Source organism: Carassius auratus, chromosome 1 (assembly GCF_003368295.1).
Source record: "Carassius auratus strain Wakin chromosome 1, ASM336829v1, whole genome shotgun sequence".
In the NCBI taxonomy this organism is placed as follows: domain Eukaryota; kingdom Metazoa; phylum Chordata; class Actinopteri; order Cypriniformes; family Cyprinidae; genus Carassius; species Carassius auratus.
The window spans coordinates 17,621,552-17,635,620 of record NC_039243.1 but is presented as its reverse complement, the minus strand read 5'-3'; the positions used below and the strand labels follow the sequence as shown (position 1 = coordinate 17,635,620).

The 14,069-nt window shown below is 35.9% G+C and overlaps 2 protein-coding genes across 4 annotated transcripts; one reads left to right on the top strand and one right to left on the bottom strand.

Annotated features, from left to right (window-relative positions):
• Positions 1 to 770: 770 nt before the first annotated feature.
• Positions 771 to 4,955, bottom strand: LOC113093059 (toll-like receptor 2 type-2). 2 transcript variants are annotated; one of them, XM_026258986.1, is made up of 2 exons: positions 4,881 to 4,955; positions 771 to 3,298 (listed from the first exon to the last, which is right to left on the bottom strand). In XM_026258986.1, the coding sequence occupies exons 1-2, from the start codon at positions 4,895 to 4,897 to the stop codon at positions 934 to 936; spliced, it is 2,382 nt and encodes a 793-aa protein (XP_026114771.1). In that variant the 5' UTR covers positions 4,898 to 4,955; the 3' UTR covers positions 771 to 933. The 2 variants fall into 2 exon arrangements, with proteins under 2 accessions (XP_026114771.1, XP_026114714.1); XM_026258929.1 differs by lacking the exon at positions 4,881 to 4,955 and adding an exon at positions 3,869 to 4,118.
• A 3,616-nt stretch (positions 4,956 to 8,571) lies between these two features.
• On the top strand, positions 8,572 to 12,638 carry LOC113093186 (suppressor of cytokine signaling 1-like). Of its 2 annotated transcripts, none has more exons than XM_026259103.1 (2): positions 8,572 to 8,724; positions 11,194 to 12,638. In XM_026259103.1, the coding sequence occupies exon 2, from the start codon at positions 11,262 to 11,264 to the stop codon at positions 11,829 to 11,831; it is 570 nt and encodes a 189-aa protein (XP_026114888.1). In that variant the 5' UTR covers positions 8,572 to 8,724; positions 11,194 to 11,261; the 3' UTR covers positions 11,832 to 12,638. The 2 variants fall into 2 exon arrangements, with proteins under 2 accessions (XP_026114888.1, XP_026114839.1); XM_026259054.1 differs by lacking the exon at positions 8,572 to 8,724 and adding an exon at positions 9,488 to 10,012.
• The last annotated feature ends 1,431 nt before the right edge of the window (positions 12,639 to 14,069 follow it).

Below are 14,069 nucleotides of genomic sequence, written 5' to 3'. Positions count from 1 at the left end.
TTATATGGAATTAGACCCGAGTAATGGAAGTTTTACAACTAAATGTTTAGTCATAGATGTTAGAATATTTGTCCAATTTGATCGTGTTATAACAGCACAGTTTCAAGTGTTCAAATCAATAATAATAAATGTTATTTTTAACTAACCAATATCTTTTGCAATAATGATTGATTAATATTTCTGTAAATAAAAACTGTATTTATTTACATTGTCAGGTGAAATGAGCAGGGTAAATAAAGCAGTAAATAACCAAATGCAATAACACTGCACCTACATAAACTTTAGTCATTGAAACACAAAAATTGGGCATACATAGCAAACGAGTTCAACGATTTGCGCGAGTAGATTACAAACAAAGTCAATGCAAAGACGTGATCAGACTATGGATCAAACGTGTCCTTGCGCGGATCTAGAGACGAGATGCCCTGTGTTTGCATGTATGCCCCATAATACTAATCTTGTTGATCGTTATAATAGCATAAGTGGGAGCTGTCCTTGTCGACAGAACCAGCGGCAGACGGTAAACAGTAATTATGTTCCATTATGTTCCACACCACTTCCGCATTTGTTCGCGACACTGTTGTTATGTGGTTTCTACGTCAGAAAAGGTGGAAACAAAGGGTAACTAACGTCATTGACAGGCGACTGCACTGCCCCGTGTCACTGTTTAGAATGGGAATTAGTTGAAAACATTACAGATATTGTAAGTAATCAGCTGGACAAAATATATAACACTAGCCTAGTGGTTTTTGGATATTTTATTGCAAATATCTTACAAATTGTACTTTTAAGTTTCAGCTTTATTTTAATGAACATATTTAGTTTTGTTTTTAAGTTAATGATAACACTGTACAGTAGGCCTACAAATAAAAGAAAATCAGAAAATGCATCATAAAGACATTGAGTTTTGATATTTGGGTTAGTCTTGCTTCATCATTCATCTTTTTGTAGGGCAGCTTTCAGGTTGCTCCAGAACTCTCTTCTCTTTTCCTCGTCTTCGGGCCACTCCAGATACGTCCTGGAGTTCATAATCTTCCGTAGCTTGCAGAAACGTTTGGGAATGGTCTCCTTCTCGATTGGCTCAAGGAGAACCAGGACGGCAGAGTCATTGTGTTCATCGACTATGCGGAAATGTGAGAAGTCCAGCTCATATCGGCACCATTCGCTGGTAACAAAGTGCTCAGACAGAACAAAAAGAGTCCGATGGCTTTTTTCAATCGAGTCGATGATGTTGTCCACGATCCAGCGGCCCGGCTGGAAGTCCCGTTTGTGCAAACACAAGGCAAATGGAGGATGAGCGCTCTCCAGCTCTGGAACAAGGATCTCCTCGACCCACTCAGCGTCATGTTGACTGTAGGATACAAAAGCGTCGTAGCGGAGCTCTTCGGCCAGTTGACCAACTGCAGGTTTTCGTTTCGCTTGAATCCATGCTTTGGTCATCTGCAGGTACCATATAATGTGAAACTTATAGCAGGTGACAACAATTAGTCCAAGGACTATGATGATCAATGAACAAAGCACTAAGACAGCAGGGATCATGTAACACTCGAAAACTGACAAACTGACACTGTCAACAGCATCACCTCTGAGAGTGAATGGAGTGTCACACACATAATTGTGAAGACCATCCCTTATCGTGATGAAATGGTTAACATCATGTCTGAAGAAAGATACAAACTCACAGGAGCATACAAAATTATTGTTACTCGCTTCTAAATATTGTAAGGATTTAAATCTCTTCAAATCACTGCCATTAAACATTCGCAAGGCATTCCTTTGGATAAGCAGGTTCTGCAGCCTTGGAAATAATTCCCCATGTGGCAGTTTCATAAATCGGTTGCCTGTCAGTATAAGCATAGTAAGTTGGGGAAATCTTTGGTTGAATACCATCAGATCATTTTCACTGAGATCCAGGGCCGTCAAGCTAGAAGGCAGGCAAGGGGTCATCTTACGTAGCTTTGTGCTGGAAAGATTCAGAAACCTGAGAGTCGCTGGCCAGCTACAGCTTTCTGGCATAGAAACAAAACTATTATGACTTAAATCTAAATATCTGAGACTCTTAAGCTTAGTGGCCAATCGAGAAATCAGTCCAAGAGATTTTAAAATGTTCTGGCTCACATTAAGAGTGTTGAGGTTTTGATATGCACCATAATCTGTATATAAGGTAGGTTCAATTGTCAGGTCTGAAAGGAGATTCTGGCTAAGGTCCAAATATTCAAGATTTTTTAACAGTGGGGTAGTTTGCCGTGGAATAACAAACACTGTGCCATTAATAACGGACACCTTATGGAGATGCACCAGTAGAAATCCTAACTGCATCATGCTACTAAACTTAAAAAAACCTTGGATCTCGAGATTACGTATGTAGGCTGTATGCAAGTTTTCATAATGTGTATACGAAGCTTTTTGCCACCACCCTTGGCCAATCAAATGCACATTTTCAAGACCAATATATGACAAAGAAGAACCATCCATGACCATTAATAAAGAGGTCATTGCTTCATCAGTTGTGGTGCTATTTTGGAAACTCAAGCTTTTAGTTCCACCTTCTCTTGCCGCTTTAAAGGGTTCTGTCGAAATGTTTGTTTTGAGTACAGCATCATTGATTATCAGCAGAGTTTCAGGGTGGGAGACATCTTGAAGAACCTCAGAGACTAATTCTGGATCATTCTGAAATAGATTCTGAAGGTTTAAAGAGACTAAACCAATGGGACGGGCTGCCTTTAAACTCCCATTCTCATAGGACTTCAGATTACTGGCAATGAACGTCATCTCGTCCAGATGAGTGAGCCCATCTAAGCCATTTTTGTATACCTCCCTCAGTGAAGGACTACCTACTCGCAGTGTCCTTAGGTTAAGGAGAGACTGGAAGATTGGAGCAGGTCCCAAGGTGGGATATGGGTTTCCTGCAAGGTTCAGTTGCTGAAGAGAGTTTAGCTCGTGGAACCAAGAAGAAGACAGATTTTTCAGGTTGTTTAAGGACAGATCAAGAACTTCCAGTTTATGTTGAGATTTAAAAGCATCTTTGTGAATAAACTTGAGCTTGTTCTTATGCAAGTTTAGAGTTTTCAGCTCACTGTATGGGCTGAGATCATTCATGTGTATAGACTTAATTTGATTGAAAGACAGGTCAAGGCCAAGGGCATTCGCTGGAACTTTTGGGACCTGTTGGAGATGATTTGATGAACAATTGCAGAAATATTGCTGGTCACAAACACATGTCCTGGAGTAGTGAAAGCCTTGTGCCAAAATTAATATAAAAATAGTTATAGACTCCTCCGTTCCCAAGAGTCGCATCCTGTAAAAAAATTAATTAAATGAATGATTTTATTCAGTAAGTATGCATTAAAAACTAATCAAAAGTCATAGTTTTTACTTGAATTTTGCACTGCATGGTGTGATTTATTGGAAATGCCCATAAAATTAATGGATAATGTCTTACAAAAACATTATTTCAATTAAAGACTGTTCATTCCAACGTTCTATTCATCAAAGAATCCTGAAATTCTGAAACTTCATCATAGTTTCCACAAACATTATTAAGCAGCACAATTGTTTTCAACATTGACACCAATAAGAATGGTTTTGTGAGCAATAAATCAGTTTATTAGAATCATTTCTGGAAAATGTGACATTGGAGTATTGTCTACTGAAAATTCAGCTTGGCCATCACGGACAAAAACGTAGCAAAACCAAAAGGAGAAACAGAAGTTCTCAATTTCTGATCCAAAAACTGTCAGTCAATCAATGCACATTATACCAAATTTTGTACAATCGCAAGTTTATGTTTGCAGTCTTAAAACATGTTGCATATTAAAGTACTACCAGTCTAGCATTTTTCAAGACAGAAAAAGTTAAATTTGATTACCTGCCCACCATTATTGTGTCTGATACTCTACTGTATGCAAACTGCAGGTTGCCAGTTGTCATAATAGGAGAAAACAAAAAGAAATCAAACATGCTATGTGAGTCACAGGAGGAAGTAAAACTCAATAGCCTGATTGAAACTTTCAAAATTGTCTGTTTTAACAGGAACAGAAATTTTAGGGCACCATCCAGTCTCAGAGCATGTGTAAACATATTTACAAGCTACCAGCTTAATATGGCTGTTGGGTAATAATTTTCAAAGGTTCAATAGTACACAACTCTATTACTTGAGTGAAAATACAGATACTGGACAAAGATTACTCCATTAAAAGTGAAGGTTGTAAAGACAGATTTTTACTTCAGTAAAAGTACAGAAATACTTGGTTTTAAAAGTACTTAAGTAATAAATTAAATGTCATTTTTATGTCAATGCACTGTTTTATTATTGTTAATACTTGCAATACCTTATGCCTCTGAATCAATGTACAATAGATTACATCAATTGAATACACAGACTAGCTTGCAGTATCTTTGAAATGAAGAGCTTTTAGAATGTTAAAAACCTATATAAACCAAAAAGTGAGCTGACCAAAAAAAATCAATATATTTAAAAGATATATTTAACATCCTATAAATAATCACTTTTGTGGGGTTACGTGAAGTGATTTCCTAGCATTGCACACTGCCTAGTTGCTTCTGTGGGGGTGGGAGCAACTAGTCAGTGTTCAAAAAATTCAAGGAAATCACGTAACCCTACAAAAGTGATTACTTAAAGGCTGTCTAAAAAAACTTTTAGAGAAGAAACAAATCACCCACTGACGTGCAAAGCTGCTGTAGTAACGACTTTCTACTTGGAGGACTTTGATAAAAATGTAGTGGTATAACAAGTAAGATATTTCTCTTTCAATCATAGTGAAGTTAAAGTCCCAAGTTTCCAGGAAAAATAATACTCAAGCAAACTACATATACTCAGAAAGTGTACTTAGGTACAGCAATCAAGTAAATGTACTTACTGTCCACCTCTGATCATTTTTCATACTGTTTCAAATGTCTTACATGGCTTTTATGCAAATAGTTTTGTGACTATTTCGGATATGTTTGTTTTTGCTTCACTAACAACTGCATTAGAATAAAGGATTTGAAAAGAGGAAGTTAGCCTTTTCAAGTAAGGCGTGCTTTTACTTTACCACTATAGCATTAAACATCTCTTGTGGTTTTTGCAGGGTACACCCAGTGCTCTTCATAACCAGCTTTAATTCAAGACATTGAAATGTACATTAAAAGTATATAAAAGTAAGACTAGAGTCCTGTGGTGAAATACTGAGATCCTCATGTTTAAGAATATATTAGAGATGTGATCTGACTTGATAGGTTGGCATATATCTTTATAACAGTTTTTTTGCGTTGTTATGACAGGATATTAAATGTCAAAAGCCTTCTATTTTTGATTTTAGCAGTTGTTCTGTTGAAAGACAATCTAAAATTGCAAGAGGACTCCTCCCTTTTGTCACCGGTAAGTGTAAGGTGAAAAGAGGCACAAGCCTATATCAGACAAACACATTTCAAATTTCTTATGTGGCTACTTTCCTAATATTGATCCAGTTGATTTGAACTGCTAATGGCACAACATATAACCATCAAAACCCTCTTGGATTGTTAAAACAGAATAAAGAAATTCCTTATTTTGGCATAAAATATTACTTTTGAACCTGCTTTACTCTAAATGGTCAGAAAGTCTAGTTTATTGCTAAAAATTAAATATTTTCAATGTGTATAATATTGTACGGGTCATTGGTATTTTTAGAAATGTTTGCAAGTATAATGGAAATGCCACAATATGTACAATATTGCCACCTTAATCCATCTAGCTGTCTGTCTGTCTGTCTATCTATCTATCTATCTATCTATCTATCTATCTATCTATCTATCTATCTATCTATCTATCTATCTATGACAGAGACAGCTCTTCTGGATTGATGCACCAACAGAACTGTCAGGATGGATGAAACATTTAAACAGCTACACATTACAATGACGCAGAAATGTAAGATCCTTAAGAATCTGTCAGATTGTTGCATAAATAAAAAAAACAACCTCGCGCACGTCACTTGTATCTAAATGTGTCATTTTTCCACCCCCATTTATTCCCTTTTCCAGTTTGTTCTTGCCACATATGGTGTTCTTGTGCTCACAGCTGCTGTCTACATGCTGAGACGCAGCAGGAAGCAGGAACATGAAACAGCATCTGCCTCCTCATAAACTACAAATGGAAAGTTTAGGGTTAAGAAAACAATAAATTATTTATGAACACTACATGAGTAGAACGTGGTTAATGGAGCTCATGTTTCTAGATGTCACTGGCCAGATGGTATTTTTCTTTATCATGCACACAGATAGTCATAATAATAAAAAAGTGAAGTCATATTGAAATGGAAGTAGCGACCGATCTTTTCTTCCATATTGTGACTTACATCCGAGTGTAACTTAATAATAGTGTAACATAATAGTGTGGCTAAACCCCGCCTCCGCAGAAGAAGATCAATTCCTGCTGCTACGTCACTGTCTGTTTAGCCCCGCCCACCGATTAGCACACGTGGGTAAATAACAAGAGAGGCAAATACAGGTCCAAATCAAATGGTAAAAAATGGTTCTGAAGACAACAAGACGCTGTACAGTGCCAAGATGTGGAAAAACACAATCTTCGCATTGCCTTCCTTTTGATCCCAAAATTAGGAAACCATTAATTAACTTAATTTTTTATATAGATCCAGACCACGTCATCAAGAACTCAGTCCATTGTTAAATTAACTTTTACCGCGGATTCATTTATAGACAAAGCACTATTCCACGCAGGATTTTCAGAAAGATTAAAACTAAAAGACGATGCTGTGCTGACTATATTGGATTCTGACAGTAATGTTGCACCACACAGCATGAGTGTGAATACATTTTTTTTATTATGTGATCACTATTGCTTTGTCTGTTATTACAGATCATTTGATATGTACTGAGTATTTATGTGTTTTTGATCTAAATCACTGCAACGTTTATCAATGTTGTAATTGTGTATCTTTCACATCAAATCTCACATCACTTGTCACTTGTCACATGTCACTTGTCACTAAATTCTTCTAAAATGTTACTAACAATATATTTCTGCCTCATCACTTGACCAAAATCTACACTGCATCGCAGTCAGATGTTCTTACAAACACTCAGTGGTGATTGATAGTGATTTGAAGTAAATGTGTTGTATTAATTGTCATGTGCAGCTTGAAGCCAATTGTAGCTATAATTTCTCTGTTACCCAAATATGATTATATTTCATGAAGTATGTTATCAAAAGAAATCACATAAAGTCATATGATTTTTAAATATAATAATATTATTTATTTCAGGATCAGAGGGATGTGGGTGGGCAAGCCATGTAATGCCAGAGTAAAGTGATGCCATGACATCCACAATCCCACAAATTAGTGTAAAGGCAATACTTCCACTGCCTGAATGTAAGCTTTTCAATATTTCAAGATTTCCTGATGCACTAGCGACTTTATGTACCTACGCGAGTCGTGAAAATTATAAATGCATCTAAGAATTATTGCATTGTTGGATTTCAAATCAGTAGGGGTTGAGGCATCAAGAGTAACAAGCTGTTTTATGGATGGTAACTGCAATATTATTACTGAAATCTTCTTAGTTATTAGTTACACTACTAGTTACTGCAAAAAGTTATATTATTACAGTAACTAGAAGCCTAACTAGTAAGTTACTGCCCAACACTGTTCAAAAATACATGCAGAAGTTTACATTGATGGCCACCATAGACTGTATAAAGGTGGGCATACAGAACTTGTAATATGCAAAACTGTTAGCAAATCATAGCAGTGAGCGTTTACTTTTACAATCCGCCACACTTACTCAGACAGAGCATTCTGATGAGGGGGTCAAACATGACAGAAAATAGCCTATTACTTCTAATTTTTATGTTTGTTTGTTTTTTATGTAAAATTTTTGATATCAGTGGAGTGGAGTTCAGAGAACAGTACAAAATAAGGCAGTTCATGACCCCTTGAAGCCTTCTAATTTATTTGCCAGTAGAGTGCACTGTACGCTTATCATGTACATTTCCTGGAAGCGTTTTGCTTTATCTGTTGTAAAGGCAAATTGTGCGGTTATTTTAACAGCTGTTGTGTTTTAGGTTAGTGAAACTAGCAGGTCAGATGGGGACGTTTTCCTGTAAAATGAAATGTTCAGAAATGATTTCAGAAAAAAAAAAAAAACAGTTCTGTTGTAACATGAGTTTCTGCTTTTTGTTTCGTGATGATCATGTTAGTTAATCGCGATCAGGTGTCATTCTGAAAGTGAAGCTTCGTTTAAGTCTAATTGTTTTGAATAGTTTACAATAATCCATTATTATACTAATCAACACATAAACGAAATACTACCTATTATTCCTCAGCAGTCTAATCTGTTACTGCCATATGATTGGTTTCCACTTTTACACAAGGTATACTATGCAGTTATGTCATCTATGTGTCTCTGACTGCCACAGGAATTTTTTTTTTTTTTCAAATGTTTACACCTGGACTTGATGAGCCATATACCTGTGTCAGCTAAAGTGAAACTGAAATGAAAAAGCACCTGTGTGCACCTATTGTGGGATGTGGTGAATCTTTTTTTCCTGTAAATATAGGGTAGCAGTAAACTCAGCTGTAGTAAATTCTCTCTTGGTGAATGCTCAGGCAGTTGATGTCAGTGACAAAAGAGCGGACCTTTTTGGATTTTGGGGCTCATCTCAAAGGTGAAACTCCTTCAGGTGAAAATACATCCTTCGATTCATCTGCAGTAGAGTGCAAGGTACATTTTTATTTTCTTATGAAACCTGCAAACAAAACATGCAAATTATAGCTAAGATTCAAATATATTTATTAATACTACTGACTGATTGATAACTAATTGTGTTTCAGGCAAACATATTTGTTAAAGATATTTTAAAACTGGAAATTGATTTGAGAAGTGTTTTCTAAGATGTAAAAATTAGCTGAACTGAATATATGATGGATTATTCTGCTATGCCAGTATAGTTTATCAGATATTTTTAGAGATTATCTGGTTACTAGAAGAGACAGAAGTAATCTTACAGATCTATAGAGAGAACAGTTAATCATAGCCTATAGTCAGAAATGTACTGTATGTATTTATTGAATTACACATTATTATTATTATTATTATTATTATTATTATCATTATTATTATTAGGGTCATAACCATAGTAGTCTTTCAAGTGGATATGATATGTTTCCCCAATATTCAAAATAGTGGTTGATCATTATAGGATTTTTTGATGACTGCTATATTATAAAATGCTATAAAATATTAACTTATATGTGTGATGTTGTGTGTTTACGTTAGCGTCATTTCGTTTTCCAAGTCTATGGAAAAAAGGTAATTGTATTTCGTAGATGTGAAGCTTATAGGAAATAGGCCTTAGGTTTGCTTAGGCTTACCGTCTTAATAAAAATAAACCAGGTCTAAAACCTGATTGGCTATTTCATCCATTAAACTTTCGTAAGACGAGATGACTTGTTGAATATCACGTGATTTAAAGTAAACCAAAGCGCCTGAAACGAAAGTGAAACAAAAGTGCTAAAAGATGAATTAAAATACATACTCGTGAATATAAACTGCAGATGCTTGATTATAATAAGCTTTTTTTCATGGGCATTGTATGCTTTATCACCAAGATCTTCGCCATTTTGAAGGTTATAGCTACATAGAGAGAGAGAGAGACGGAGAAAGAGAGTGAGAGAGAGATATAGAGAGAGCGCTGACAAAATCCAACCCCGTTCCTAATATAGTATTTTATTTTTCACATTGCATATTGAGAGCAGAGGGTTGTGTAAATGAAAGAACGCGTGCATACATTGAGGCATAGGCTACCCTTCATCCACCCATCGCCAGTTCTTGGAAGAGATCCTCCAGCTATTCATATGCCAGAGGCGAGACCGCCTAGACTTTCGGTTTTGCTATCTGAAATGGTCAGCCTACGAGAAGAATGATGATTTACTAAAAATGTACCATCGCAGGAAATCTTGGCACAGTTCTGGAGAAGTTTTGGGTTAGTCAACATCAAACTGCATTTGCGGTAAGGAGACTAGTGGTTATTTCATCTGAGACCGGAATGGAGTTCTGTTTTATACCTTTAATTTCACCGTGACGTTATTCATGTATTAGACACTGCTTTATGGAAACCGTTTCGGTAGTTTAATTCTGAAAAGTGTAGGTAGACAATTGATATCTGAAATAGTTTCACTTGTTGCAGGAGAACCGTTTTGATATCATGTGATGTCTGGCAGATCGAGAAAACATGTATGTGCTGGTATTTCAGAGAAGGCAGGGGGCTTCGCTTTGCTTGAAACCTTTTGTCTGTAAAGAACATAAAATCAAGACTTTCAAAGGATTACATAGCCAACCACAGGACGCTAGACGGAGTTATTAGTCATTAATGTGTTTAAATTATCAAATGTATTGATATCAATTATTTTAATATTTACAAATATTTTGGTATGAATTTTATATGGATATTGATTTTAGAGTATTTTACGCGTGAGGGAAATAATCTTTCTTTGTCGCTGACCCTTATGTGAAAGATGATTTTTAAGCTAAGTAAAATGAGAAGTTTCAAAATGTATTCTTAATGTCATCATTGTATTCATGTTTTTTTTTTTTTTAAAGGAGTGTATAAAAGGGAGTGTAACCAATAACCATCAACTAGTAGCTACTAATATACTTGCACTTTGAAACAGTAAACCGCCCTCAGTGTATATAATTATTATTTTTAATCATCAGATCTTAAAACGTAATTTTAGGCGTTTTGTTGTTGTTGTTTCAATTAATTAATTTTATTTCCTTAGGGTTACTCCATATGACCTGTACAAAATGTGCCTTTTCATAATAGTCATTCAAAATGTTATATGACACTAAGACATGAGGGTCCACAGGGGTCTTGTATGTTTTATGGTTTTCTTATCACAGGGCAACAAAATAGCATTTTGTATGTCAGTTACACCACTAACTTTAAGTTTTTTGCACAAAAGCATATATTAATAATATTTTAAAACACAAAGATGTTTTACAAAGATGTTTTTTGAGCTTCATGTTCATATGAATAGTAAGCTCTCTGTTTTTTAGTGAAGAATTTAATTAAAGCCGAGCACACTTGAAATCAACGTGCTTTCTCTCACACACTCACAGACTTTTTAGAATGTGCCCAGGCAAGAGCTGTTTCCACCTCTTGATGTAAGAACTCTTTGTTTCTTTGAACAGACGGCACACAATCATTCATCCATGCTTTGGGACCATGGAGGGATGGTATGAGTGGGCCCTAAATCAGAATGGTCCAGCATAATGACACTGACCATACAGTTGCACGACAGGGCCCATCCAAGCCAGCCGAGTGCCCCAAACCCTCCTCTGTTTCATCAACACACTTTCACCCCTTTCGGGACCAGAAGGAATGTGAACTCATCACACAGACTGTGGATTACCTGACCCACAGTGGATTTTATTGGGGTCCTTTGGACGTAGACGAAGCTCATACACGACTGGCCAGACTTCCTCTTGGGACGTTCCTGATCCGGGACAGCATGCAGGCGAATGTTTTCTTCACTCTCAGCTATCGGGCTTCCGAGGGCCCGACCAGTGTGCGATTGCTGATAAAGGATGGAAGTTTCAGTTTAGCAGGCAGTAAACATACATTCCCTTGTCTTTTTGGCCTGCTACGATACTATATTGCGTCCCCGAAAAAGAGTCTGAGTATGCCGTATCGTGGAGATGTGCCGCAGAGCCTACAAGAACTGGCGAGAAGAGCGGTGGTACAGAGTTTTGGGAAAGATAGTATTCAACAACTGCCTGTGAGCAAGAAACTTAAAGAATTTCTGTGGTTGTACCCTTTTAGTATATGAATGTGTGTAGTCTATATGAAGATATTACAGATGCTGCAGCTCTTTAACATAGCACAATTTATTGGGACACTCATCTCAAAGTACATTTCATAAGGCATTGTCACAGTTGAAATTCAGTGAAATTTCATGGGCAAAAATATGTCCTTTGTTCATTTTCAATAGTGTAGCGACGCATGAAGTTACTTTAAAACCAAGTAATTTTATTTCAGTCACACTGCAGCTTTGTGCAACCAACTTGAAGTCGGTTCTGCAACAAGCTCCCATTACCCTTACTTCTATTGAAATGACTGGATAATGCTCACAAAACTCCTCCTATAGGATTCTGTGCTCTTCATCGACTCAACTAGTACATGTATTTATGTGTGTAGTGATTGTTTGGACTCAGATATTAAAACATGCACTACAAAACAATACAAATGCGGCAAGATCATGACAACACCACTACTGGCCTTCAATTTCTTTAAAGCAATAGCTGGTACTTGAGTTAGAGTGGCCAGCGTTAGAGTTTGTATTTGTGTAAATGGTTTGACACTTAGTTACTTTTACATAGTTTTGTCTGTCTTTATATATGAATGTAAACCACTGACCACCTGGTACTGTTGATATCGCTATCAGTATGACATTTTGGATTGTTTTTATATACTGGTACGTATTTACAATATATAGGCTATACATTTTGTAGCATGTATTGTATGACAACATCATTCTGCTGTGCAGAAATACACATTTCACCTAGTGAGACATGCAGTAATGGTTTGATTTGTTTAGGATTGCTTTTTATTAATAAAGATAAATTATTTAATGTGATTTGAAGTTGTTGTCATCTCTCTCTCTGACGATTTCTCTTTCACTTCTTTTGTACAATAACGGATACGTTTCTTATAATATGATGCAACCCCCCAAAAGAGAAAAAAAGAATCAGTAACCTCTCACATATTAACTTTACAGAAACGACCCCATCTAGGGGAAAATGTGAGTTACATAGGCTGTACATCAGTCTCTGAATTTTTTAAGCAACTATATATTTTTACTCTCTTTAGCTGTTTCATTTTACACTGTAACCAATTATTATTATTATTTTTTTTTTATGAAATTATCTTGTGATATTGCATATTTAAAATAACTGTGGTCATGTTGTGAATTTGCCTGGTCACAGCAGAGGAAGTACAAGAACAAAACAGATTAAAAAGCACAAACCATATACACCAAAACATCCATAGACCACAGATGTGCAGAGAGATCCTCAGAGGCAGGGGCTAATATGTAAAATAGGGGCAATGTTATAAATAAATAAATAAATGAATAGGTCAAAAGTTTGGATGCATTACTATTTTATATTTTTGCAAGAAGTCATTTATGGTCATCAAGCCTGCATTTACTTGATCAAAATTTTAATATACTTTTCAAAATATATTTTATATTTTATTCCAATCTAACTTTTGTAACAATATACATTATCGTTTAAAAGCTTGAGGTCAGTATTTTCTTTCTTTTTTTGGAAAGACATTCGTTTTTATTTAGGAAGGATTTGTTAAATTGATAGAAACAGTGGTAGTAAAGACTGATATTGTTAGAAAACATCTCTATTTTGATCAAATGCTGTTCTTTTTATTTACCAATGAACCCCTAATTTTATTTTACTTTTTATTATTATTGTTCAAAATAAATAAATAAATAAATACATACATACATACATACAGTACATACATACAAATGTAAATAATAATCCTAAAAAATTTGCAGCACAGCTGTGGAGCAAAAATCACCAAGTACAACATGATCCTGGATCAACATTACTGTCCAGAAATATATATTTAACCCAGTCCCTACCCCAAAACATAACCCTACCCATAAATTATTCCTAAAATCAGTGTGAAATGATAACTGATTAACAAGGGTGTGGAAACACCTGACCCCAATCATAAACCTAAAACAGATATTTCCTGAAAAGTTATCACTCAATTTTGATGACAAAGATGTGGATCCAGGAACATGCTGTACTTGGTGAAACCAGGGGCCTGTACCATGATGGTAGCTGAACAAATTCAGAGTTACAGGATTAGTTTTGAATTGACAAAACCAAACCTCTCCAATTGGGCTTTGTTTGTACCATGATGCTGGTCATCAACTTTCTTTATCAACTCAGGCTTTGACATGAATGTGTGACATCACTGGTGAAAAGCCAGTCACGAGCCTTTGATTTACTTCTCGCGAGAGACCCAGCGAGATTCAAAACTA

Excerpts from the sequence above, each read along its gene's own strand:
- LOC113093059 (XM_026258929.1), bottom strand. The coding sequence starts at position 4,080 with ATGTTTACACATGCTCTGAGACTGGATGGTGCCCTAAAATTTCTGTTC. Across the intron at positions 3,299-3,868 it reads GACACAATAATGGTGGGCAG|GATGCGACTCTTGGGAACGG; the intron begins GTAATCAAATTT and ends ATTTTTTTACAG.
- LOC113093186 (XM_026259103.1), top strand. The coding sequence starts at position 11,262 with ATGGTCCAGCATAATGACACTGACCATACAGTTGCACGACAGGGCCCA.